Source organism: Osmerus eperlanus, chromosome 23 (genome assembly GCF_963692335.1).
Source record: "Osmerus eperlanus chromosome 23, fOsmEpe2.1, whole genome shotgun sequence".
In the NCBI taxonomy this organism is placed as follows: Eukaryota; Metazoa; Chordata; class Actinopteri; order Osmeriformes; family Osmeridae; genus Osmerus; species Osmerus eperlanus.
The window spans coordinates 8,815,393-8,841,562 of NC_085040.1; the positions used below are offsets into that span (position 1 = coordinate 8,815,393).

Here is a 26,170-nt window from a genome sequence, read left to right on the forward strand (position 1 = left end):
CCCATTTTCAATGACCTGGCTGAGGGAAGGAGGTTCTCACCCAAGATTTGACGGTACATGGCCCCGTCCATCGTCCCTTTGATGCGGTGAAGTTGTCCTGTCCCCTTAGCAGAAAAACACCCCCAGAGCATAACGTTTCCACCTCCGTGTTTGACGGTGGGGATGGTGTTCTAGGGGTCATAGGCAGCATTCCTCCTCATCCAAACACGGTGAGTTGAGTTGATGCCAAAGAGCTCGATTTTGGTCTCATCTGACTACAACACTTTCACCCAGTTCTCCTCCTCAGATGTTCATTGGCAAACTTCAGACGGGCCTGTACATGTGCTTTCTTGAGCAGGGGGACCTTGCGGGGGCTGCAGGATTTAATTCCTTCACGGGAAGTGTGTTACCAATTGTTTCCATGGTCCCAGATGCCTGGAGATCATTGACAAGATCCTATTGTGTAGTTCTGGCCTGAATCCACACCGTTCTCATGATTATTGCAACCCCACGAGGTGAGATCTTGCAAGGAGCCCTAGACCGAAGGAGATAGACAGTTCTGTTGTGTTTCTTCCATTCCTTCATCTGTTGTCACCTTTTCACCAAGCTGCTTGGTGATGGTCTTGTAGCCCATTACAACCTTGTGTAGGTCTACAATCTTGTCCCTGACATCCTTGGACAGCTCTTTGGTCTTGGCCATGGTGGAGAGTTTGGAATCTGATTGATTGATTCCTTCTGTGGACAGGTGTATTTTATACATGTAACAAACTGAGATTAGGAGCACTCCCTTTGAGAGTGTGCTTCTAATCTCAGCTCGTTACCTGTATAAAAGACACCTGGGAGCCAGAAATCTTTCTGATTGAGAGGGGGTCAAATACTTATTTCACTCATTAAAATGCAAATCAATTTATAACAATTTTGACATGCGTTTTTCTGGATTTTTTTGTTGTTATTCTGTCTCACTGTTCAAATACACCTACCATAAAAATTATAGACTGATCCTTTCTTTGTCAGTGGGCAAATGTACAAAATCGGCAGGGGATCAAATAATTGTTTCCCTCACTGTACATGTATGTCCACACCCCTTTGTGTTTTGGTCTGCATTTTAGTGAAGAAACTATGAATATCCAATCAGGAATATCATCATCCCTTCACTGAAAAGGTGATGGCCATCTTTGCTGGTACTTAGTCTATTACACATGGTGGTAGATTAGCATCAGATGAGACACTCCCTACATTTCCTTCGATATCTGCAAGGAGATCAGAAATGTTCCTGCCAATAGCTCTCTCCCTGGACTTCCTTAATCGGATTCTCTGGTCGTGTTTAACCTCTCGACAATGAGAGTGGAGCTTTGTAACAAGTCTCATGTAACAAGTTCAACGAGCCACATTTAAAATCATCTGCAATAAAAAACTAAGGAGCTGGAAACATTGGAGATTTTGCCCCATTAGGTTTGCTATTATTTCATTAACGATGCAACATTCAGATTCATTAAGAAGCCCCTTGATTGGCCTGTTAAAGAGAGAAAGTCCTCTGGAGAAGAATACTATGTGAAGACTTAAGGAGCCTTCTGGGCCAAAAGAATGGGATCAGAACCAAAGTGTTATTGTGTATTTTTTTGTCGGAAAGTGACCAACTTTATTTCTAGCTAGTCTCGAGAAGTGGGACTAAAATGTGGACATAAATTAAGTGGGTAAGTTAATAGTAAGCAAACATGGCAAAAGAGCAGAGCAGCAAACATTTAGCAGATGCTCTTATCCAGAGCGACTTACAGTAAGTACAGGGACATTCTCCCCGAGGCAAGTAGGGTGAAGTGCTTTTCCCAAGGACACAATGTCATTTTGCATGGCCGAGAATCGAACCAACAACCTTATGATTAATATCCCAACTCCCTAACCGCTCAGCCATCTGACCCCCTGATCTTATTTGATATTAGAATTATTGAAAAATACTATGCATGCTTTATGCTTATATTTAGGTAAACAAATGTGTATGTTTTGCCTTGACACTCATATATTAATATTTTCATGTTTTTCCTCGTAAATAATATTTAATATCATTACTTCATCTCCTGGGAAACAGTTGAAATCACATTTAGAAATGATTATTCAATCAGTAAAACTACCTTACGAGATAAGTAATTATTTACAAAAGTTATTTTGGAAAAAGGCAACAGTCTTCGTTTAAAGCTAGCATCTTAGGTTAAGGTCAGCTGTGAGAATAATGCGCAACTTAAGTGATGAGTGCATTGAATAATATAAATAATTGATAGCAGATTGTCTCAGAACCTGTGTGTGCACGCATATTCAAAGTTTGTGGCAGGCTTGGAGACAGGCAGATAAGGATCAGTATTGAAGCCTGGGGTTTGCCCATCCCAACTGTGAAGGACAAGGTTTGTGAGTAGCAGGAACATTGATTTTTCTCAGTTGGTTCAGCAGCCTGTGATGATCAGTGATAGGGACCAAAACCTGCTCAGATCCATCAACAGTGACCACACCAGGCCTTTTTCACTATGCTGTACACAGGCACACACATACACACATCTTCAAACTGTCTTACACACGCTGTTAGAAAGCTCCAGGTAGCCTCATAACAAACACACGTTTCCATGCATTGATGTACTCTCTTCCACTTGTCTGTATCACAGAAACACAGACATCCAAACCTGATTTGCATAGTGGACGTGGCAGAATAGGACAAAGGTTTTGACACCGCAAACAACTAACAGTTTAATAGAGCTGGGGGGGTTTCTATGGAGCTAGAAAGCTGACAAAAGTATCTGAATTTGAATATGAAAGATCTGAAATATTTGTATGTCGAACTTAATCAAACTGAATTATTTTGATCCAGAAATATACATTTTCTGAAATTCAGATTGCGGGAATTCAGATGATTGAAATTCAGAGTGCTGAATTCAGACTGCGGAAATTCAGATTTTGTCTGACTTTTAGGCCAAAGGTGAAACAGCTTGCTTTCACAGGGAAAAGTAGACGACTTCAGAACGACAAAACTTTACCTCAGAACAAACTTAGAGTTGCTCGTTGGAGGAAGAGGATGGAGCCCAATGAGATATAAGGTTATAAGGTATAAGGTTACGTACGTAACCTAGGTTTTAATCATATTCGACATGATACAAAAGTAAATATCAATTGGTGCCTATTTCAACTTGTAGTAGCAGTTACCCCCAACTGAATGCTTTTCATCACAGGATGATGATGATGATGATTAAGATGACAAAGAGACATTGCTGCCGCAGAAATGGATGCAGAATATTATGTATGGTAGCTACTGGTAGTTCTCTCCCCATGTACTTTTATTTACAGGCTTGTGTGGAATTGTCAGATACACTGATATCATGAGAATAATGAATATAAAAAACGATTTGCACATTCTGATCCTGTTGAACAGAGCATGGATGCTATATACAGTGAGATGTTCATTTATTGGCAGGTGAATTCTGCATGTGGAACTGTGGAATTTAATGTAATCTCATTTATTCCCAGTTACAAGTTAATGAGTTGTACAAACTGCACCTCATGAAGAAAGTTCCAAAAACTGACCAAGAGATGGTGTAGACCTACTTAGGGTAGAAGAATAAAGGCTAATCTTGAAAAAGATTTACTGGAACACCAGTTACAGGAGGGTGCATGGTCACAGGTGATGTTAATTGTAGGAACAATAGCCTATATGAAATAATTGTTGAATTTGCTGAATTTCTATTTTGTCCAAGAGATGGTATACTTAGGGCAGAAGATGAAAGGCTGATCTTGTAAGGCTATCAACCTGCCCCCACCTCTCCTATGGTAAAATCTGGAGTTACTGGATGAAGTCTCAACTTGATGGCTCTCACACATCATTGTGTAACTTACTGTAGCATTGCTAGTCATATGTTGATAAGTAAGGGTCAATATTGTGGTGTGATTAGTTGTTCTTGGGTATAAAAGGAATTGTGAAGCATTGTTCTGTGGATTCTTGATTCTTTGCAATATGATTAAATGATAATTTTATTTAAACTTACTTTGACCATTCTTGCTCTGATTTAACCCATAGTCAAATAAATGTAATGCCATTGGTATTGGCATACACTGTTCAGTTTCCCATCTTCGTTCAAACCATAGGGGAATTAGTTTCCATTGTTTGGCCAATATCGACCCCCTACAATCTTGAAATTGATTTGCTGAAACACCAGTTACAGGACGGTACATGGTCACAGGTGAATCATGTAAATTGTAGGAACAACAGCCGTTAAAAATACTCATTGTTGGATCTCTATTTGTAGGCAATGAAGAAGACCAAATACAATTTCAATTATTTGTCTTTATTTCAGTGCCAAAAAGCATTTGGTCGGTTCTGAGTGCACGTCCATGGTGTGTTACATTAGTGATGTAAGGGCTGAGAATGTTGCTAAAATAAATTACAGATTGTGACGGGAAACGGTAACGTTAACTTAAGTATTCATCAGGGAATTAAAGCACATCGAATCGCAGTCTTAAAATCCTATCCCGGCGTATAATTAAGCGAATTACATTTTGTTCGAGATCGGCCGGCTAAACCAGGAAAGGATATCCCATGTCTGCCAAAGCTATTAGGCTCAGAAAGTGGGAGGGGATAGGTAGAAACGCAGAGTTTGTTACGGAATACCTGCTAGCGGGCAGGTTAGGTTCACAGAGTAAGTTACCATGGAAACTGACCAAAAGGTTTTTGTTACCTCTTTTTCTGGAACGGAAAACCGGGAGTATGCCTCTTTTCAACGTTAACCAACTCAAAGTTTTCGCTAAACCCGCTACCTGGAATACCCCCCTGGTGCCTCACACATTAGTAGCCGATACATTCAACAATGAGGGAGAGTTTGACACAAAGAGTATGTGTGTTTTAAGTTGTTTATGTGTATAGATCCATTGAGTTGCGTTTCTTTTGTCCCAGTGTTTCCCTTTCTCTCATTGCCTTTGAATTCATAAGTTGTGTTTTAAGTTGTGTATGTGTATAGATCCATTGTGTTGCGTTTCTTTTGTCCCAGTGTTTCCCTTTCTCTCATTGCCTTTGAATTCATAAATGACCGTTCTCTTCTCAACATCCGAGTGGGAATGTCCAGATGGGCTTGAGGTCAGACCTCACTTGGAACACCGCTGAAGAAACACCTAAACTGTCATGGACCGGAATTGAGAATAGGCGATGAACACTGCATGTGTGAATGGGGTGGGCCAGGGGCACCGTATAGGGGGGAAATGTTTGGACAATTCCAAGGGCCCTTGACTGACAGGGGCACCAAAAAATAGAAAAACTAATATAAATGAGGAACTTGTTTAGTTTTTTTTCCATTTTTTTTCATGGGGCCCAAAATTCCTGCCGGCGTCCTTGGGGTGGGCTGTGAGGGTGAGAATGCAGGGAACCGTCCTAATACCAAATTTCCAATTCCTCATGTGCGTCCAATTACCTCTTTGTGTTGCGAGCGCACAGGCCAGGTAAACAGCACGGGTGGGTTAAGAAAGGAGACGGGGCAGACGGGCAGCGCCACTAAGTAACGCCAGACGGAGATGAGAGGGGAAATGTCAGAGGGTGAAAAAGGACCCAGCATAGAGATGAGAGATTATGGCTCCTTGTGTCATATCCGAGTTATGGAGACTCTGAAGGTGTCTGTTGATGTGCCCCATTGAGTCATGCACTGAACAATGAAATAGCACGGCGGCAACTTTTTAATTAATACGTTAATACGTTCTGCACTCAGCTCTTATTCTCAGCAAATGGGGGGAGGGGGGGGGGGGGGGGTCCTGGTGAGTTGGGGATCAGATTAGAATCTTAAAAGCAGTATTTTATCCAGAGTAGCACCTTTTAGGTTTAGGGTTGGAGGTTGGTTTATAATAATTTTATATTTGTTGATCGTTTAGCAAATGCGTATATTAAGCATTTAGATCATCCTCAGATTCACTCTCCAAATAAAGTGTTGATTCTTTTTCATGGGTGCAAATTTATCTTCACCGCTGCAGAACTTATTTGTTTTATATTCTTATTTTATGTTGCAGGGTGCTGACAGAGTGGGCACGGCCTCACTGGAGAATCATCTGATATGAAGCTGGAACTAAAACCCAGACATCAATACATATTTTGAAAGAGGAAAAAAGAGGCTTTATGTGTTTGTGTTGTAAATTACTAACAGTGCTCAAAATTGAGTTGGTTGGAAGACCGAACACATGCTAATATATTATAGAGAAACCCTACTCAATTGAGCCTGAGTGTAGTACACCTAGCCTATGCGGACAAATAATTTAAGCAAACTGAGCTTCTCTGCTGTCAGTTGTACATTTTAAATCCAATCAGACCTCAATGCTGTCAACTGATGGAACCATACAAGGATGACAAGGAACAGTCTGCTCATAAAGAGCTGATCCTGTAAGAAAAAGTACATTCTAAAATACTATATATCTGTACGCTCACATTCAAATAAGTGGCATTAATGATTCTCTGTTGTTTTCACTCTTCCAACAGGTTTGCTCATCACTGCCTTGTGCCACTGCCTTCTAGACTGTGGCTGTCCAACAACAAAATATCTACCGTAGCTACTAGGTGTTTGCTTCCTCTGTCAAAAGAGCAACAACTAAGGTTGAGCTGCGGGTCTAGCTTCCAGTATGGATCTTGTGTTTGGAAGTGGTGGAGAAAAGATTTACCAAAGATAAAGCACTTCGAACTGATACAACAGCAGTTGCTTTTTATCTTTACTAAGATGGCAATCTTTAGTATAAAATAGAAATATCAAGCCATTGGAATGATGATTTATTATGACAACGTAAAAACATAGATATATTCTGAGTCTCAATGTCACACATGAAACATTAAGTTGCCTTGCAAGTCATTGAGACCAACATTCATTGCCAGACTGGGGGGAGAGTTGGCACAGTTTTTAAATTTACATTTACATTTAATCATTTAGCAGACGCTCTTATCCAGAGCGACTTACAGTAAGGGGGGGACATTCCCCCGAGGCAAGTAGGGTGAAGTGCCTTGCCCAAGGACACAACGTCATTTTACACGGCCGGGAATCGAACCAGTGACCTTCTGATTACTAGCCCGATTCTCTAACCGCTCAGCCACTGACTCCCTATATAAATGTATTTTACCTTTCTTGAAAAGGTCACTGTGGAATTTATCCAAAGAGCTTTTGCTCCAATTATCACATTTCTGAAACACTAGTATCCTCATTATAGAAGCGCCATATTGTCAGTAATATCCTTTGAAATGCATGGCAATCAGTCAGTCATGGCTGCGAAACAGTTGTAGTTCTAGTTGTATGCTTGGGCCTCTGGCTCTTTTCTAATATGTGGACTTACTAGTTAAAGTAGAGAGCAATTTAGCAGTGACACAGCCCGATAATGGCTAATTAGAGTAGGTGGGGGTGAGTCACATTTATTGGTCATATCCCAGTGCATCAGAGCTAAGGTTGATGTAGGAAATAATATTACAGAGAGTGCTGTAGTCTGCTAAAGGTCACAGTATTCCCTAGTCAATATATCTATCGCCATTGGTCTCCCTTGTTCTTCTCTCTCACTCCCTCTCACACTTTCTGTCTCATGTACTTTCCCTCTCTCTCCTGAACTTTCCCTCTTCAACATATTGCTGGGGAAGTTCACATTGAGAGGTCACAGAGCCATCCAGACTTTGGTACACACTGAAGATAAAGGTCACAGTTATGAGGAGAATAACACTGAGGAAGGGCTTTGCATTGCTACATTGTGTGTCTGCATGGGTTGTGCTGAATAAGCATGCATGAGTTATTTACAACATATCAACAATCATATTTACGTTGGTATCGAGCACAGTGTAATAAGCTGCACACAAAGCAGAATAACTCAATAGCTCGCTCACAACTTATATAATATGTCACAAACTATTAATCTTTCCAATTTAACAACATAAAGAAAGTGAACGCACAATATTGGTACACATTAGCTTGTAAGCCAACTCTATAAACTTCAACCATATCTGAGGACTACATGGATGCCAAACAATGTGAATGACAGCAGAGTGGTGATTGGAGACTCTGTGCATTCAACACATTACCCTTTAAAGTGGTTAGTAACAATTCATATTCAGCAGATCAATCACATACAACACTTTTTTTCAAACCCAGGCAACAAAGGTTTAGAGCAGAAAAGCGTTACCTGAAGCCGGGGAGTGGCGTTGTAGTAGGTATTCAGAGGTGAGGATCCAGGACGAGAGCCAGAGGACAGGACAAGGGTGGGACGGACATTGGTGAGGTCACAAAGAACACAAGGAAATGACAGGAAGGAGAAAGGACGCACAACCAAAACAGAGAAACATGGCCAGGGAAGGGAGAAGAAATAAAACAGGTGGATCGCCAGGGACAAGGACAGATAAAGGGTAAAAGATGATGGAAGGATGAAGGGAGCAAGAAGGTGGGGAAAAAGTGGAGGAATAGTAAGTGGAGGAAGAGGAGGTTTGGGCAAAGAGAGGCTCTTTCAATTCCTCAAAAAAACCAAACAAAAAGGAATGAACCCATACCTTGGTTGTTTAACGTCAGGTGCGCCAGACCTTGAAGGAAAGAACAGAAAAAAAGAAAAGAAAGGAAAAAAGAAGGTCATAAAAGGCACGGGAAGAAAAAAAGCATTGTCACAACGTTGGACTGCAGTTTGTGACAGACATCCACCGGGCAGACTCGGATGTCAGAGTTCAACTCAAAGGTAACAAAAAAAAGAGAGAGAAAGTAGATAACGGAAAACAAGCAAACACTTCTTGAGTGAGGTGTGGGGGATAGAAAAAAAAAAGCATTTTCATTTGGTGCAACCCCCGAAGGCTATTGCTCACACAAATGCTTTTTTTTTCTCTGAGGTACTTATGGAACACACACAGAACTGTTTGGCAGAGAAAAGCTTTAACTGAATTTGTCCCTAACCCTAAAGGGTAAAATCTCCAACTGTGACTGCACAATACAAGATTTTGTCAAAAAAGTGAAAAGATATAAATCGGGAAACAGATCCAAAGAACATCTTTCGTGTCATCAGATACAGCCCAGGGCCAACTATAAAATACCTGTACAGATAAAATGTTTACAATGCCACAGATACTCAGCTGAACTCAATGTTGATGTGCACCACTCTGTTAGCTCTAAATCAGCTTGAATGCATTACAGGCAAGACAGAAATAAATGTCATGATTCTTACTATCATTCCACGACCATATCAACTGCTATCATACATCTGTTATTGTATATCTGAATTGGGTTCAGCACCACATGAAACCGTGGACAAACTATATTACATCTAACTGCTGTTGACAAGTTACCCACCTACTGATGAAATAACTATACAGACCAGTGTGTAAATAAGCAAAGAAGATATATTTAGTCAGTGTAGGCAACATCTAATATGCTCCCACTATGGAACTCTAGGTTTAACCATTCCATATTTGATCACACCCTTCATTTTAAACAGCAGTGTGTGCTCTTTTATACTAGCTTTATCTTAAGATGGGAACTGTAACCCCAAAACCAAAGTAATTCAAGCCTCAGGATATCAAGTTCAAAATAGCCTGTAGAATAACCACATAAAACCTAGGAATCTACAATACACTGCACCATACAGCACTGGAATGCATAGGATTGTAAAATTGATAATATACTGTATTAACACAGATTAAAACAAACTGAAAAATGACCTGTTGATGTCAGCCTGGAAGTGGATAATATGCACACAATCTAGCTCTAAAGACAAACTCTATGCTAATAAAGTTGATACAATCATTCAAGGTTTGGCAACCCCTGTTTTTTTATAAGATTCAGTTCAGTCACATATCAATGTATCAATGTTTGTTGACTGATCTTATTTTCAAATAAATAAGATCTCGATCAACAGAAAACAGACAGCCAAGGAACAGCATCTAATCTTACACTCTCAGTGAGTACTGGTCAATGAACTGAAATGAGACAGGCCCACAAGGTGCTGTAATGTGATATATAAGATATGCTGTATACTGTAGATTTATTTACAGAGAACCAGAACCAATAGGCCAACAGCATAGAAAGGATAAACAAGATATAATCTGCCTGAGGTCATCATAGTGTGAAAAAAGAACAACATTTTAGAGGCCGTGGCAGTCGAAGAGGGCAGCCAAAAACATTCTGGCATTTGAAGAGGGCCGCCAAAGAACATTGATTACCTGATTACTTAAGTGGTTAAAGTAACGACCAAACAGTCATGATCTTTTAAAACAGCAGCAAAGTTGACTCAAATGGATACCATTTGCTATGTTCAGCAGTAAATTGACTAATGGTACACTACCTAGTGAATGTACTGAGTCATTTTCATCATGTAGTATTTCATCACTATAGCCTCTATGCTATAGCCACTATTGGCAATCGGGCATACATTGACATTAACTTTATTTGAGTACTACCTGTTGCAAGTCCATTGGGTGTAACTATTTGTTATGCAATCCAAAGAGTTGTAGACAGAGATAGTCTTGCATGAGGCATATTACAGTACTTTGACTTTACCAAGACTGCTGAGTTATTATTGGTGACTGTGGCTACAGCACCAACAATAGCTATGTGACAGGCTGTAGCGAGAATAGACACACACCTGCCAGTGGTACAATGTCCTTTATATCTGCCCCTAACCCTTAGCATCAAGCAACCACTTGTGGGGCAAGACTTCTCACCATCCCTTCTCATATACACCCACCCCTCCTCACCCCTTCAACCGTGGCTGCTCTAGACTGGTACGAGCCATTCTCTATCGTGCTCACTCTTAATAAGGACTGAGATTCCAGGCACAAAACATGTCCTGCATGTTTTACTTATCTACTCGCGGCACTTTCTGCAGGTCCTTTGCAGGGAGTCCAATCATCCTTTTGCCACCTCTGTTCATTTTGTTCTTTCTCCCTTAATCCATTAGGAAGATAAGAGCTCTGCAATGAAACAGGAGGCTGTGCTGGATGGTGCATACCAAATCATTTCTCCCTTCCTCTACTCCCCCCTGCCCACCCCACTGCCAGCGAAGGAGGAAGGGTTGGAGGAGTGTTAATATGGCACGTTGCTGCGAGGAGATAGGGATGGCAAGGACAAGGCGGCAGCAGCTGGTGGCATCGTCAGCTGGCAGGCGTCTCAGCCCCTGACCAAAAATGACGAGATCGAGGGGTGGCACAGGAATCTGGTAATCAACACAGAGGAATGAAAACCCTAACATATCACAGAATACAAATGAGGAAATAAAGGTGTGTGTGTGTGTCTGTGTGTTTGATCAAGAGACAGGGAGAGAAAGAGAGAGAAAGAGAGAGAGAGAGAGAGAGAGAGAGAGAGAGAGAGAGAGAGAGAGAGAGAGAGAGAGAGAGAGAGAGAGAGAGAGAGAGAGAAAAAGATGGCCAACAGCCTCAGGGAGTATGCTTTTATCTTAATTTTGCCTGTTGACCCCATGTGAAAGTCTATCTGTACCATAAGCCCCTGCAGAAAGAGAGGTCACCATTGATGAGCACACAACACACACTCTGAACCTCAGAACTGTATCTGCACTCTCACACTCCTTCTGGCACAAATCAAATTACCGCTACCACAAACAGTATCACTTTCACATACGGGGGGATAATGAAAATACAACTTCATTCTATAAATCTCCCTCTATACCGACATCTGAATATCTGATTTGATCCTTAATTGAGTTGCAGACGGGAGTGCCCAGCCAAACTGGAGCCGAGATGGGGATGAGCTCTGATTGGCTGGAGATGATTGACTGACAGATGGGGAAGGGTCATAATTCTGCCATTAGGAGGGGGACGTGCATCCGCGAAATGTGGCCCGCTCTCTCTCCCTCTCTCTTCCTCCCCCTCGTTTGCTCCCACCAAATCAACCGCTCAATCAGCCAGCTGCAGCTTCCTTCTGCTCTACTCCTCCCTTCCTCCACTCCTCATCATCTCCTCCATTCCGCCTCCAGTCTTCTATATGTGCACCACCACTGCTGGGTAGGCCCCTTTGAATTACCCCGATTACTCTACAGCCTTGTGTGAGAAAACAGCTCCAATAGTCCAGAGGGAAAAAATCCACGCATGGGATAGACGTCAACACGATTTGGGCGTGAGCTACATCAATGCACCATGACGGGGTTTTAGAGATAATTGCATCTTCATCGAGATAAGCGACAGAGTTCACTTGGAAAATGAACAATGTTGCTCGATTATCATTTCAGCAACAGGTTCAATCTTGAGCGACTTTGTCAAATGCCCATCACTCATCAAGTGTTTACCCAACCACCTATGGTGCTGAGCTGCTGTTAAAACCCCATATACTAGGCCTTTCCATCATATATGCACATGTGAACAGATGTGCAAGGAGACAGGGGTTGGGGATACCAAGGACATTTGAAAGGGACAAAGAAGAATGAGAGTCATCATCATTATCCTCCCTCCCTTCTCCCCAGTCTGTCTCCAATTCCATCGTTCGCCAGTGGTAAAGGTAGACTGTAATACAGAGGTGTTTGTGTGTGTGAGTGTGTTTGTGGGTGTGTGTTCATGTTTGGACCCCTGTCGAGCTGAAATGGCATGTTTAACCTCAATATCCTCTAAGGATACCCACACTACCATATGCTTGCACACACTGTTGCCACACCTTCAGGAGAAAAATAAATAAATAATAATATGTGATTTGTTTTATTAAGATGTTGTGTTTTTTTTGTTTAGAAAAGATATAACCTACATTAACATTAGGTAATAAAAGTTGCTTTGCAGTAAAACATATTCTTCGTACTGTATTACCTAGCAACATCATAAATAATCTCCAAGTTGAGAGTTTACCTCTGTATGACAAGGCTAACTTTGACACATAAAAGCTGTTCATGTATCTCATTGTAGTGCATTATACTGTAACTGAGGAATTACTTTTGATATTGATGTATCATCTCATAACAGTGCAAGCGTGTCTTCTGCCCTCAGGGCTACTGAGAGAGCTGGAGCCATTTGTAAAAACATTTGTTTAAAAGATGTCTGGAGTTAATACTTAGTGAAGGTGAATATACATCTCAATAGGCCTATGTATAATGCATGAGGTCTTTCCACAGTTATAGTAATATAGAAACTCAAGCAAAATTGAAAATGCTTTAATAATTCACGTCGGAGTTCTCTTGAAGAACAGAAGGAGATATGGGGAAAAGAAAGGGAGAGATAGTAAGAGGGAGAAAGAGATGGATCTGCAGAGATTATTGGGACAACAAGGGAGGGAACTGGTTATGAGTTGATCTCCACACCTCTTTCTTTTTCAATAATTGAGTTGTCAGATATTAAGAAAGAAAACCTTAGTTTAACCTCCTCGCCCTGACATCAAATGGAAGGCCATAATTCTTGCTATCTGCTGTTTATCTTGCATCGATACATTATCCAGCCTTCATACTTGAATACATTTTCAAAATGTTCAGTTAAAAACCATGTTGACTCCTCAGTCATCATCCCAGTGAGGTATACTTGACCCTATGTCGCTAATTGTCAACAGGCTAAATCGTCAATACATCAAACAGATGGACCCACCTCTCCCTTAGAAATCTGTCCCAGCTCTCCGTTTATAATATGAAGGGTGGTTGGTTTTGCTGGCATAAGACGTTTTCACATTCAGCTGTATTCCAGCGTGATATTCATTCATATTTTTGAGAAATATTATTTCTGTTTGCCTGCAAAAATGTGTGTATTTGTGCATGTGTGTGTCTGTGAGTAGGTGTGTTTAGGGTACGGCGGTTTCTGATTTAATGCCATTGGGAACTCTTGACCCTAGAAAGGCACTTAGGTTAAGAGGGGCTAACATAAAATCTTTATGGTGACTTTACACTTTAGCTCTCACTACAGTCATCGTGTGTCAAGTCAAGTTCATGGAGTTGTTTGAAAACATGTCAAATGAAGTGGTTTACCATTTAAATGGAATATTTGAGATGAAGGTCAGACAAGTTGGAGCGAGATTAGAAATGAAATGTTTTGACGTGAATTCCAAACACTTATTCCTTTAGATCCAATGGCACCAGATCAAATAAGGAATCTCCATATAGAGGCAGTGGAAAGGTGCCCGAGATTTACGATGTCAATTTTAATCAGTCTGCCAATGGTCCTTCCCCATTTGCCCTGATTTGCTTTTTGTTTTTTGTGCGTGTGTGTGAGCGTAAACAGGTGTGTGCGTGTGTGTGAGCGTAAACAGGTGTGTGCGTGTGCACCCGTGTGTGTATAAATGAGAGAGAGAGAACCACGGTCACACAGCATCAGGTTAAATATGTATCATATCGCAATGATGTTCACCTAACTTTCTGAAATTAATCACATATAGTTCAGTGATTCATTTCATTCGCACATTTTATTCATTAAAACTCGGTTAATTTGTCTGAGATACATTCGCTGAATTAATTGGATACTCTTTCAGATTGGCAGGGAGTAGACAACTGAACCGCTCCTTTAATTAAACAAACTACATATGGTATGACACAGAAATGTTCTTATATTAGAATTTGGGTTGGGAAGAAACGAAGAGTGGACTATGGTGACCTGCTTGCATGTCTTCCAATCAATGCATTAGATTCCAGAAAATGAAAATTTTCCTTCAGCTGGTTATGGTTTTGATGTGCAGTACTATGTGTACCCTATGAGATTTCACACTCAATGTAAAACACTTTGACTCAAGGACTGTACAACTCAAGGGCTGTATAACATCTAGTGACATTTCATAATAGCGAAACAATGCTTCCTAACCTAGGCCCCACGCTGATGCTAATATTTAATCTCCCCTTCTCCCCTTTTAATTCTGTCATCCCTCGTGCTTCACATGCATCTGACTGATAGCATGACCCTCTACAAGGAACTGACGCATTTCCTTTCATGGTTGGTTGTTGGGGGAAGGCTGTGAATTGACTCTTCACTATGCTTCCGTCATGAGCGGCTGAAAGGGCTGGGACCAGTTTCCCAAACGTTCAGTTCTCTTTTCATTCCCTTTAGCTTGGTGAAGCAACATCTAATTGCCATCGGATGCCACACGTTCAAATAAAGCGGATATGAACATTATGCCCATCTCGAGAGGGTGCTTAGCAAGGCCAATGCCCACAAGCCCTAGTGCTTTTCTTGCTCGACAAGGAACCATTCTCCAAAGGCATCTCTATTGATCACACCACCCTCTCAAAGCTTATCAGAGGCTTAATAACACGGTTCCAATCATCTGTGGCTTCTCTGTTTCTTTATTAATGTTCATTTGATTGTATTCCCTCACCTGTCACCTGTTGCTGCCTGTTTCAAAGCCCAAAGTTTGTATCGAACCCTTTAGCCCTATGCAATATAAGCTCAGTTTCACAACCTAAACGAATCCTTTGAGATGTTAATTTGAAACACCACCTTACCCCGAGCATTTGTTGATGTTTAATGTTTCATGATGATAATTTCCTCTCTCCCCACGGTCTCACATTGTGTTCTTTTATATTTACTGCATTATCTTTGTATGTTTCGCGTTACTAAGACTGAGGAATGCTAACGACTGTTTGTGTTTCCTATACAACAGCGTACTTTATGGCTGTGTGACGCTGTTTGGTGCCAGGAGAACTCAGCAGGTATTCACGAAAACATACAATAATGAGAACTTAATGTCCTCCAACATAATGGCATGTTGCATCTTCGTCATTTAGTTTGATAAACTCAATTAACCAAGTGAATTCACGTCTCTTTGGCAAGTTGACTTCCTTGGAGAAAGTTAGGTAATTATGCAAGATTAATCACATATGAATCCATGCATTAAGTACATGATGTGTAGTGGTTCTTGAATTATTTATGCAGAAAACATCAGTTAGTGAACTTAGCAAACACATTTTTTAACAAAGCATCATATGTTTTAATTCAAAACCTGTAGAAGCAAAAGATGTGTTCGGGTGTGTTTTGTTGTAATGTGATATATTGACAATCTGTCTTAAGTCTTACAAATAATCTTTGAGCCCCTGCATGGTTTCTATATACTGGTTTTGTCACTGCACTAAGTGGTGGTTACAAGCTAACATGTTCAAAAAGTGAACATAGTGTGCCATACATTTTAACAACTTAAGTGCTGCTAAGTTGTTAAAATGTGTTACTGTACGTTTAAATGGTACTAAGTTATTATAAAAGTTAAACTTGGCTTGGGTGAATAATGGCTCTAATACCAAAAAATATAATATGAGAAACAGCAATTCTCGTCCGAACTTCCATGCTTTCCTCAGGCTCCAGTTTGATTTAAAGTGGTTAAGCAAGAGGTAAGCCAGCACACATTGCATCTCAATCTCTTATTTGTACATTCTTTGTCCTCAAAATCTTGCCAGACCATTCTCGTCTCGGACATTTGGCAAAAATGCTCTTCTTTGTGTTCTTGGTCTTGAAACAATCATTGGTTCCTGCTTTTTGCAACCCGGAACTCTAGACTCTGGTTCCAGGTTTCCAGGAAAAAGTGCATTTAAACCTATAATATGTATTTTGTATATCAATGTATGTATTTACAATATATATGTATGTGTGTGTGTGGGTTAAATGCACATATATATATATATATGTGTGTGTGTGTGTGCATATACATATACACTACCGTTCAAAAGTTTGGGGTCACCCAGACAATTTCGTGTTTTCCATGAAAACTCACACTTTTATTTATCAAATAACTTTCAAAATGAATAGAAAATATAGTCAAGACATTTACAAGGTTAATTATTATTATTAGAAATAATTATTTTTATTTGAAATATAAATTTTGTTCTTCAAACTTTGCTTTCGTCAAATAATGCTCCATTTGCAGCAATTACAACATTGCAGACCTTTGGCATTCTAATTCTAATCCTTCTAATCATCTATTAGTCTTCTAAGGCAATTAGAAAACACAATGTACCATTAGAACACATACAGTAATAGTTGCTGGAAATGGTCCTCTATACACCTATGTAGATATTTCATTAAAAACCAGACGTTTCCACCTAGAATAGTCATTTACCACATTAACAATGTATAGTGTATTTCTGATTAATTTAACGTTATCTTCATTGAAAAAAACAGTGCTTTTCTTTGAAAGATAAGGACATTTTTAAGTGACCCCAAACTTTTGAACGGTAGTGTATATATACAAACATTAATATATATAAATACATACATAGTTACATACAATATACATATTATAGGTTTAAATACACTGGGAATTCAAAAGGAATGTATCAGGGAAACTTATTATACTGTTTAAGGTCTGTAGTGCAGCCATACTTTTTCTGTGGTTTAGCTGAAAGCCTCGTAGCTTCCTTTTATCTAAGAAAACTAACCCCTAATTAGACAAACTGAATAAGTACCAGGCTCAGACAGAACACTGAATCCTCCCGCATCTTTAAACAAAGACTACAAAGTGAAGAAACGAGACACACAGAGCGAGAGAGAGAGAGAGAGAGAGAGAGAGTTGATCACAAGAAAATTAAATGGCACTGAACCTTGTAAACAAATATTTCAACAATGTTAAAACACGATGTACAAGGCGTTGGAGGCCAGTCTGCTGTGAAATAGCGATGTTCTGTTATTCGGAACTGTATTTCACGTATGATGGGATGCAAGAAAAGAACCCCCCACCGACAACATCTATAGTGACGCACAGCTCAGGCTTAAAATGGAATCCTTGGATGTAGGGACAAATAATGGAGAAGACAAAGCTGTTTGTGTTGTAAGTGTAACTATAGCTATACGTTTATGTGTGTGTGCGCTTGTGTGGATAGGTCGACCGAAATTGTAAAAGCCCCAGTCAAGTATACATTTGTCGTCCACTTCCTCCATCCTACCTTCGTAAAACCTGCTAAAGCCTTTTATTACCTTCATTAATAATTTTCACTGTCAATGTGGAGCATATCACCTTGAAGTGTCAGCAATATTCCACAGAAAGATGAGCCCCAGTACAGTGCTACAAATTATGGAGAGAAGAGCTAGAAAAGTCTGCCCCAAATCATTTTTTTTTCTTCTTTTTGACACAATCGAAATCTAAGTGCTCGGTTTTCTAAAAGTCACTTGACGGTTTGAGGCCCCTGTGCAGACGTGTACGCTGAAATGCTGCGGCTCGCCCCCGTGTTGGCATGGCAACAGGCTCCTGTGTCTCTACCATGACGACGGCCATATTGGCGTGACTGTGAACCACAGTCTTTCTTGGAAATACCTCACCACTTTCTTTTCGTCCGTAGCTGTCGCTATTGGCATGCCTACTGTCTCTTTTAGTTTTCCCCTTTCATTTTTTTCTCTTTCCTGCATAGCTCTCTTAGCTCTGCCGCCTCCCCTCCCCTCTATGTCTGTCAATGACTCTCTTCCGCGCCTTCCATTTTTCCCATCTTTCACTTCTATGACACTCTCCTATTTTCTAACTCACTGTTACATGTTCAAATCTGTTCTCTATCTTTTATCCTCCTATTTATATCCTTCTCTCCCAAGAGCTCTTTTAGCCTCTTCGCCTCTATCTCTCTCTCTGTATCACGGCAAGTAATTACATTTTCCATTGTGCATTTTTATTACATTATCCTCTTAATATATAGGGTTCTAGCCTGAAAAGTCAAGCTGGATTTGCATTTGAAAAAAAAGGTTATACAAAAATGAAATAAGAAAATCCAGTAATTATGTTAGGGAGACTGTTTTATTCAGAAACTATGTTCAGACTTTACCATTGCTACAGGGCCTAGTTCATTGCTGGTCGAGAGAGAAAGTAAAGTACAGACTCCTTGCTGGTATAGGTCAATAAAATAAACTCTTACCCTTTCATAAATCTCCTTTCTGTAAAATTGCCTTTAGGCCTAAATCCTTTTTATATTGCCCCATTAAGCCCACACTGCAGACTGGTTATTGTTTCACTGTGAGCATTCTCCAACTAACGAGACGGATGAAGCACAGGTGAGTGGAACAGATACAAGCAGCTATTATCTAGCTATTTATATTAGCAGCTTCGCAAAAGCTTCTCTACGGATTTGAATCTATGTTTCTGTCTTTGAATTCCACACCTGGGTTGAACATGACTTAGCATGATGCAGAATATGACAAACACATGAGTCACCAAACTTTGTGTGCTGTTGAGATTATGTTGTATGCACTTAGGAAGTATTGAAATGTACACAGAGAAACATATTTGTTGCGTCTCTGTCTGTTGAGTTTGCCTCTGTCACTGATCCAAAGGCAGCACATTGAGGCAGCCAGAGTGGCCTGGAACCCATAGAGAATGACACACTTCCCAAGAAGAGGCAGCCGCAGGGGTGAGATAGTCACACACCTGACGCAAGTGTGTGTGTGTCTGTGTTTGTATACCTGTGTGTTCTGATTCTATCTATGTTCCATAAAGCAGGTCTCTCTCCTTAATACACACATGTATTTACACACAGACACTGACACACACACAAACTCACCACCTGCTCTACCGTCATCAAGCTTTTGGCTACGCCTCCAACAGCACTAGAACATCAGGGGACCCGAATATCAGGTAGGGCTGTTATCTGCTTCAGAGAAGCCATCTGTCACAGCGTCATCTATCTGGCATGCTGTACCAATCCCACACTGCCAGTCCTTCAGATGAAACCTGACAATCTGCTCTAAACTATTTTTAAAGGCCTTCTTTACCAAGAAGAGAGGTTTAAGACTGACAGGTGTTCGGCGCTATGAGACATTTGTGTTGGGTATGCTCCTATTAGCTCAGTCCTGTAGATGAAGCCTGGTGCGGTCGTCACCGCTCACCGCTCGTCTAGTTCAGCCCGTCACCATCCTTACCCCCTCCGACTCCCACGTCCACCTCACTTGGCCATTGGCTGCAGAACAGAGAAGGGCCGGTGGTGCCCGTGTCATCGAATCTTGGCAACACGCAACACCCCCCTCCCGGCCCTGTCAGTGAGTTGTGGCAGTTCCACTCGGTTCCGTGCAGCGTACCTTAGGAACAGGGCGCCGCTGGATGGATGCATGGTGAGAAACTGGATTAGCGGATTCAGAGAGGATGCGAAAGAAGGCCTTGGTCCCTTGTGTTTGAGAGGGGGGGGGATAGGCACGCCTGTTAGCAACTTGCGAATGAGGGCAGATCAAAAACAAACGTACAGGGAAGGACTCTTTGGGAGATGCCAAGGATTTATCTGGATTCAGGAAGTTGTAATTTATGTGTTGTACAGTACATTCAGAAGCAGAACAATACTGATCTGTTTCTGTAGCACATTTGTAGTTGAAGTTGAAGCAGAGATGAGTTAGTGTGTGCCTGATTCACATGATTACCACCCAGTAGGGACTGAAGGGAACGTGCTACCATCATTATTCAGTTGTGTGTCAAGGCTAAAAGTGAGCTGAGATTACTAAGAATAGCACATGGACCCCTCCACTATAAGCAATCTGCATAATAGCTGAGCAAGCTAAAGACAAAATGCACACACTATTCTCTCTCTCTCTTGCTCTCTCTCTTGCTCTCTCTCTCTCTCTTTTCTTCTCTCCCCCTCTCGTTTTCTCTCCCAAGCCTTTTATTGTCAAGATAGGATAGTCTGACCACAAGGTCATTGAACTGCTAAATCCAATTATATGCAATTATCCAGCGCTCCTTATACCAAAGAAAGAGCTTTATCTGAACAGGGGGAAGTGAAAATTGAAAATGGATGCTGTGTGTTCTCTATGGGATACAATCCTTTGGCGAGGGTTTCCATCCCGAGGGGTTCTGAGGGCTGGTGGTTGGGGGGGGGGGGGGGGGGGGTGGTGGTGGTGGGGGGGACGACAGGCTCTCTACCTAGGTCCAAAGGTGGTGGGACACACTGTCTCTTCCACACACACAGAGAGAAGGAATGTTTTCTAAACGGTTTAGGATTACAATTTAGGTTTTCACACCTAGGAGGTCCATGGCTAGCATTTAGGTGCTCTACTGTGTCTGTCAACGCAGTCACACCAATGACAGTAAACATTAATGTTGTTGCACTAATCTTTCAGGTCTGTGAGTCACTAGATACTACAGGGTTTGAAATGTTTGGAAAAACTGAAATTGCAGGCTATCTCAGAGACAGTCAGCTAAGCACTTACTCGTTGAAATCCATTTTGATTATAAGCCTTGGTAATTATAACTAATTGCTCGTCCCGATAGAGCTACGTTCTATCGAGAGAAAGATTGATACAAGGCAAAGTGAATTGGATCTGGGGAGAAGTCCGAGAGCAGAATCGATATTTTCATTCTGGATCTTCCATCAGTGTCAGTTAAGCAGCATCTAATTAGGCTCTCATTTAGAAATAAGAAAATCTATCTTCAAGATGTGTTTTCTTCCAAAGGCCCATTGAACGACGTCCACCTTCAACCGCTCCCGCGGCAACGCCTATCAAATGAGTCAAAACGGTTTGATCAAAGGATCATATTTGTTTGGATGCTTGGGTCTCCAAAAGTGCCTACCCCAGAATGTCCTCTTTTCTCTCAATCTGAGTCTTAAGCGTTTTTACATTCCGTGAGAGAGCTGTGGGGATGCGGAGGAGGACGAATGATCAATGTCAGCTCCACTTCATTTCTATGATCAATGGCACCTCTTCAGGCAAGGCACCCAGGTCTAGGGACTTGTGTTTTTGAACAGCTGCCATCTGCTGCAGTCCCTGAGGACTAGAAAGGCAAGCTGGGCCGGGCTATGGTCCTGTTTGTGTGTGTGTGCGCTTGCGTGCATTTCTGTGTGTGTGTGTGTGTGTGGCCATACATATGGATGAGCTACAAGGACTGGTAGCTAGAGGGGGTTGCTGGTGTGAAAATGTAAAAATTCATTCTTTCAGTACAAACACAAATATGGAGGGAAGAGGTGCATGCGTGCAACCCCCCGACACCCCACATCATCATCATCATGCAATCTTTAACATTTGGACATGTATCTCCAAATCTTCCATGCTTCCAAACTCCCTGACAGACTCCATTCCCCTGATCCTATGGTCATAGTAATTGCGCATATTTGTACCATGTAAAAGGTTTGTCTCTTTATATAGTATATGTCTCTGTTCATACGACTATATCACAATCTGAAGTGACAGCTTTGTGTGTGTGTTTGAGTAAGGATGGTAGCATTATAATGCATCCAGATAGAGTGTGTGTATATTGGGTATTAAAATGTGTGTGCCTGTGTGAGATTGGGCTCGCAATAAAGAGCTAAGACTATAATGCCTCAATATGCATGTGTATGCATTGAATATATGCAAAGACAGATGTCTGTAGGGAATAGGAAAGTTGTTTATGTGCGTGTGTTTGTGTGTTTGTGTGCGTTGCGTAAAAGGAGTTCTTGAGCGTGTGCATTGCCGCCAATCCCCTTGTGTTTGTGTGTGTGTGTGTTTGTGTGTGTGTGTGTGTGTGGTCTCCTCTCTTATCTCTCTCTGCCAGGCCCTCTCTGCTCACACACACTCCAAAAAGCCTCTAGCTGTCACTCATGGCATCACACAGCCCTGACAAATGTCACGGAACCGAGAGGTGAGAGAGGGAGAGTGGCTAAGGTTCGGCCCCCTCATTCGATAAAGCCGGAGCCCGGAGAGTGGGGGGACGCACCAGGGGCCGTTATCTGGCGGCCCGCTTTACTTGCACGCTCAACCCCACTGCAGCCCCCATCTGAGGCCCCCAGGGGAAAGGCTGGAGTGATCCACTCCACCCACAGCAGAGCTAACATTTACTTAAAAGTGATTGGAGAGAGTTTAGTGGAGCCTTGATTTCGTAACATCCAGTGATGTAATTGGTGGAGCTTGCCATATCAAAACACACAAGCACACTAACACACATGCATGCACACACCCACACAAAAATCATATGGCTCTCATATTGGCATGCCAACACACAGAGTGTATATTCGCACTCGCATACAGGCACACGCACACACACACACCACATCCACATTCATTAGATTCAAACTGATATTTTCTTTTGAGTGTCAAAACAGATGCATCAACATATTCTAGATTTGATTCTGCAATATTATGGTGTACCCCTTTCTTTCCAATAATATATTCTCACAAATGTGATTTTGTGTCACTGGTGCTTGTCTATTAACATTCAAATATGCACATACCCATCAACACACACAAACACAGTATTGTATATGCACATCTATGTAAATAGTTTGTGGATGTCAGTTTCCAAACCAAATGGCGTTTGTGTACTTACTATGTTTCTGAGGTTGACAGTGTGTGAATACGTCACAGACCATTATGAGTAGACAGAATCATAAATAATAATGACCACGATCCATTCTGACTGACAAAAATATGATGTATTCATACAAAACAAAAAATCAAGAAAAACCCAAGCATATGCTCATACACAGAAACACAGGTGTATAACTCTCTATACCTGTCATACCATAGATGTACACATACCTGTACACATTCACTACAGACTGATGCACACTGCACACACGCACAGACACATCACTCCTGAATACTCGTTTGCGGATAAAGATCAAGAGTGTGGCTGATGTGTTTTTTCCTTGTCAGAAGTCTCATTTCACACCTCCACTCACAGTGCGTGGCTAGATTAGAATGTTTTCTGTCTGCTGTTGATGTGGCTTGACAGACATTTTCATTATAATTTCTCAGTCTCCGGTATGAGTGTGTGTGCTGTGGAAGATTATGTTTGTGGGAGAGTGTGTGTATGGCTCATATCTTTCATCTGGTCACATTGGCATATCCCAAACCACAATCCATATGTTATGCAAAACCGTAACACGTCAAGCACCAGCACATAGCATTGTTATATTAGAGATTCAGCCATTTTGTATAAGAGTTTTAGGTTTTCTGATTCTGATTCTTTTGCAGCCATTTTGGTTGACCGGGCAGTCGAATAAAGAAGATAGCCTTAGAGGGACATTGTAATTATTTTTGTGTTTCTGTTTTTTTGTAAGGCACCAGCCAGACCATTTGTCTCCCTTTCTGACACTTCTTTGTATCTTACTTTGTATCTTACTTACTACACAAGCTAAGACACACACATACACACTAAAATAGTAATGGTATTCTCCACTAGAGTAGGCAGGGAGGTAGAGAGGCAGGGAGGCAGAGAGGCAGGGAGGTAGAGAGGCAGGGAGGTTGGGAGGAGGGAAGGTAGGGAGGTACGAAAGCCAGAAGGCAGAGAGGCAGGGAGGTTAGGAGGTAGAGAGGCAAAGAAGCCGGGAGGTAGAAAGGAGGGAAGGTACGGAGGTACGAAAGCAAGGAGGCAAAGAGGTTGGAAGGTAGAGAGGCAGGGAGGTAGGGAGACTAGGAAGTAGGGAGGTAGGGAGGCAGGGAGGTAGAGAGGCAGGGAGGTTGGGAGGACAGAAGGTAGGGAGGTACGAAAGCAAGAAGGCAGAGAGGCTGGGAGGTTAGGTGGTAGAGAGGCAGGGAAGTAGGGAGACTAGAAAGTAGGGTTAGTGGGGAGTTAGGGAGGCAGGGAGCAAGAGTGCAGCCCCAGATAAGATAAGCAGTGTTTATATACTGTGAGGAGAACAAACCCTGTATTAAAGGGCCACACTGTCCTCCAGTTCATCAGATAGCCAGGTCACCCTATCTTTGTCATGTGTGTTATCGCCCCACCATGGGTATCTTGCCCCCACTCTCGCAGAGTGCTCGCCCACCAATATTCATGTCTCTCTGGGCTCAGACGATAAAGTCCCTTCTTTTCACGTCAGAATATTTTTCCTATTCCATATTCTCTTTTTCTTAATAACTCTCCAAGGCAGCTCACAGTCTGTTCTCAGCACACTCTCCTCAGCTCACAATTTCCTCTCCTTTTTTTCTCAAATTCATGCTTGTTCCAGCTGTGCAGGGGAGCACAGACAGTGTAGGTGTGTCTAATGTTCTAAGTGACACGTCTATCACTTTTGAGATAAGCGAGAGTAAGCATGATGCTAGTATTTTTTCAAAATGGACTGCCAAGTCTCTTTTGTATGTCTTGCAAGGCCTTACTCTGTGAATTACATCAAACCCAAATCTGCCTTTAAGATGAGATTCCCACATGGAATTTAAAAAAGGAGACCTCAAACAAATAAATGTAACTATTATATAAGGAAGCAACACAAAGTTTGAAATTATTCATTCTGATAATCTATTAGGACTTGCATCTTGAGCAACCCAAGGTTTTCTTTCTGAGTATATTGTGCATCTTCATTGGTGACTTTCGCAAACGCTGGTTCCAAACTTGTCGGCACAGTCATTGACCACGCATCTGGTTTCACAAAAGCTTTGTCAGAAGGAGGATGAGGAGAAAAGAGATGGAGTGAATGGCTATCAATCTGCCGTCATTGACAACATAAATGCAGGGAGTTGTAAAGGGTCCTTAAAAGGGTTTTTAGCCTCTGGTTCCGATTTGCTTTCATATCACTCACTATGCCGCAGCTGGGAAGCTCTTGAGAAAGACATTTAAAAAATATGTTTTTTACCCAAATGACAGCCTCCCGCAAATGTCCAGAATGCCAAGATATATTTCCTTGGCAACAAGTAAAAAGAAAATAAAAAATGATAATATTCAAACCCTTTTCTAAAGTGTCATTGTCTGCCTTGTGAACGTAGCTATTACGTGATGAATGGGGAGATAAAAGTAAAAAAAAAAAGAAAGGAGACAAAAAATAAGAAAAAAAGAACCCAATGGCATCTTAAAAAGCGAATCCAATTTAGAAACCTCTCTATCGTTTTCCGATACCGTCCGTTTTCCAATACCATGCCCAATTTCCCTGTGCGTTTGATGTAGCAACAGTTAGCACGAACCAGCTCATCACAGGAGGAATTCAGTAAGATGACCCTTTTATGTCCTTCCTTCCACACATGGCCCAACATTCTCCACTTCTGCTTTAAACAACCTGGATGATGAGGGGAAGAAATGAAGAATCTGGGAGAGAGACAATGTAGAAGAGCAACGCAGAAGAGCAGGAAAAATGACATGAAGCCGAAACTGATGTCCTGTGTGTGTGTGTGTGTGTGTGTGTGTGTGTGTGTGTGTGGGGGGGGGGGCTTAAGCACTTAGTCAAGCAGCTGTCCTGATATTTTGAGTTTTGTTGAAACTTCATCCCCTCTTTGAAAATCGATAATGTCACAGTACCATGAGTTTTGGCTAAGCGCTGCATTGTAGAGGTTTGTTTCTACGGATGTTGTGCACATCAGTTAACCTCATCTCCCCTACCAGGGCTTCTGTTTTGAGGTTATGTGGCTGGGGCATGCCATGAAAGACAACATCAGGGCACATGTCTGAGTACATGTATGAATTTTTTTGTTGTGTCCTTT

The 26,170-nt window shown here is 41.5% G+C and overlaps 1 protein-coding gene and 1 long non-coding RNA gene across 9 annotated transcripts in view; both read right to left on the reverse strand.

The window, feature by feature from the left end:
• Window positions 1-26,170, reverse strand: part of LOC134009869 (uncharacterized) — a 636,131-nt gene that overhangs the window by 434,008 nt on the left and 175,953 nt on the right. The gene's annotated exons all lie outside the window — the stretch shown is intronic.
• Window positions 1-26,170, reverse strand: part of nrxn2b (neurexin 2b) — a 532,900-nt gene that overhangs the window by 387,114 nt on the left and 119,616 nt on the right. For 7 of the 8 annotated variants that reach the window (XM_062449593.1, XM_062449592.1, XM_062449591.1 and 4 more), the window contains exon 4: window positions 8,495-8,524. The exons of the other annotated variant lie outside the window; for it this stretch is intronic. In XM_062449593.1, coding sequence (XP_062305577.1) covers window positions 8,495-8,524 — 30 coding nt within the window. The remainder of the gene's footprint in view (window positions 1-8,494; window positions 8,525-26,170) is intronic. 8 annotated transcript variants of the gene reach the window in all.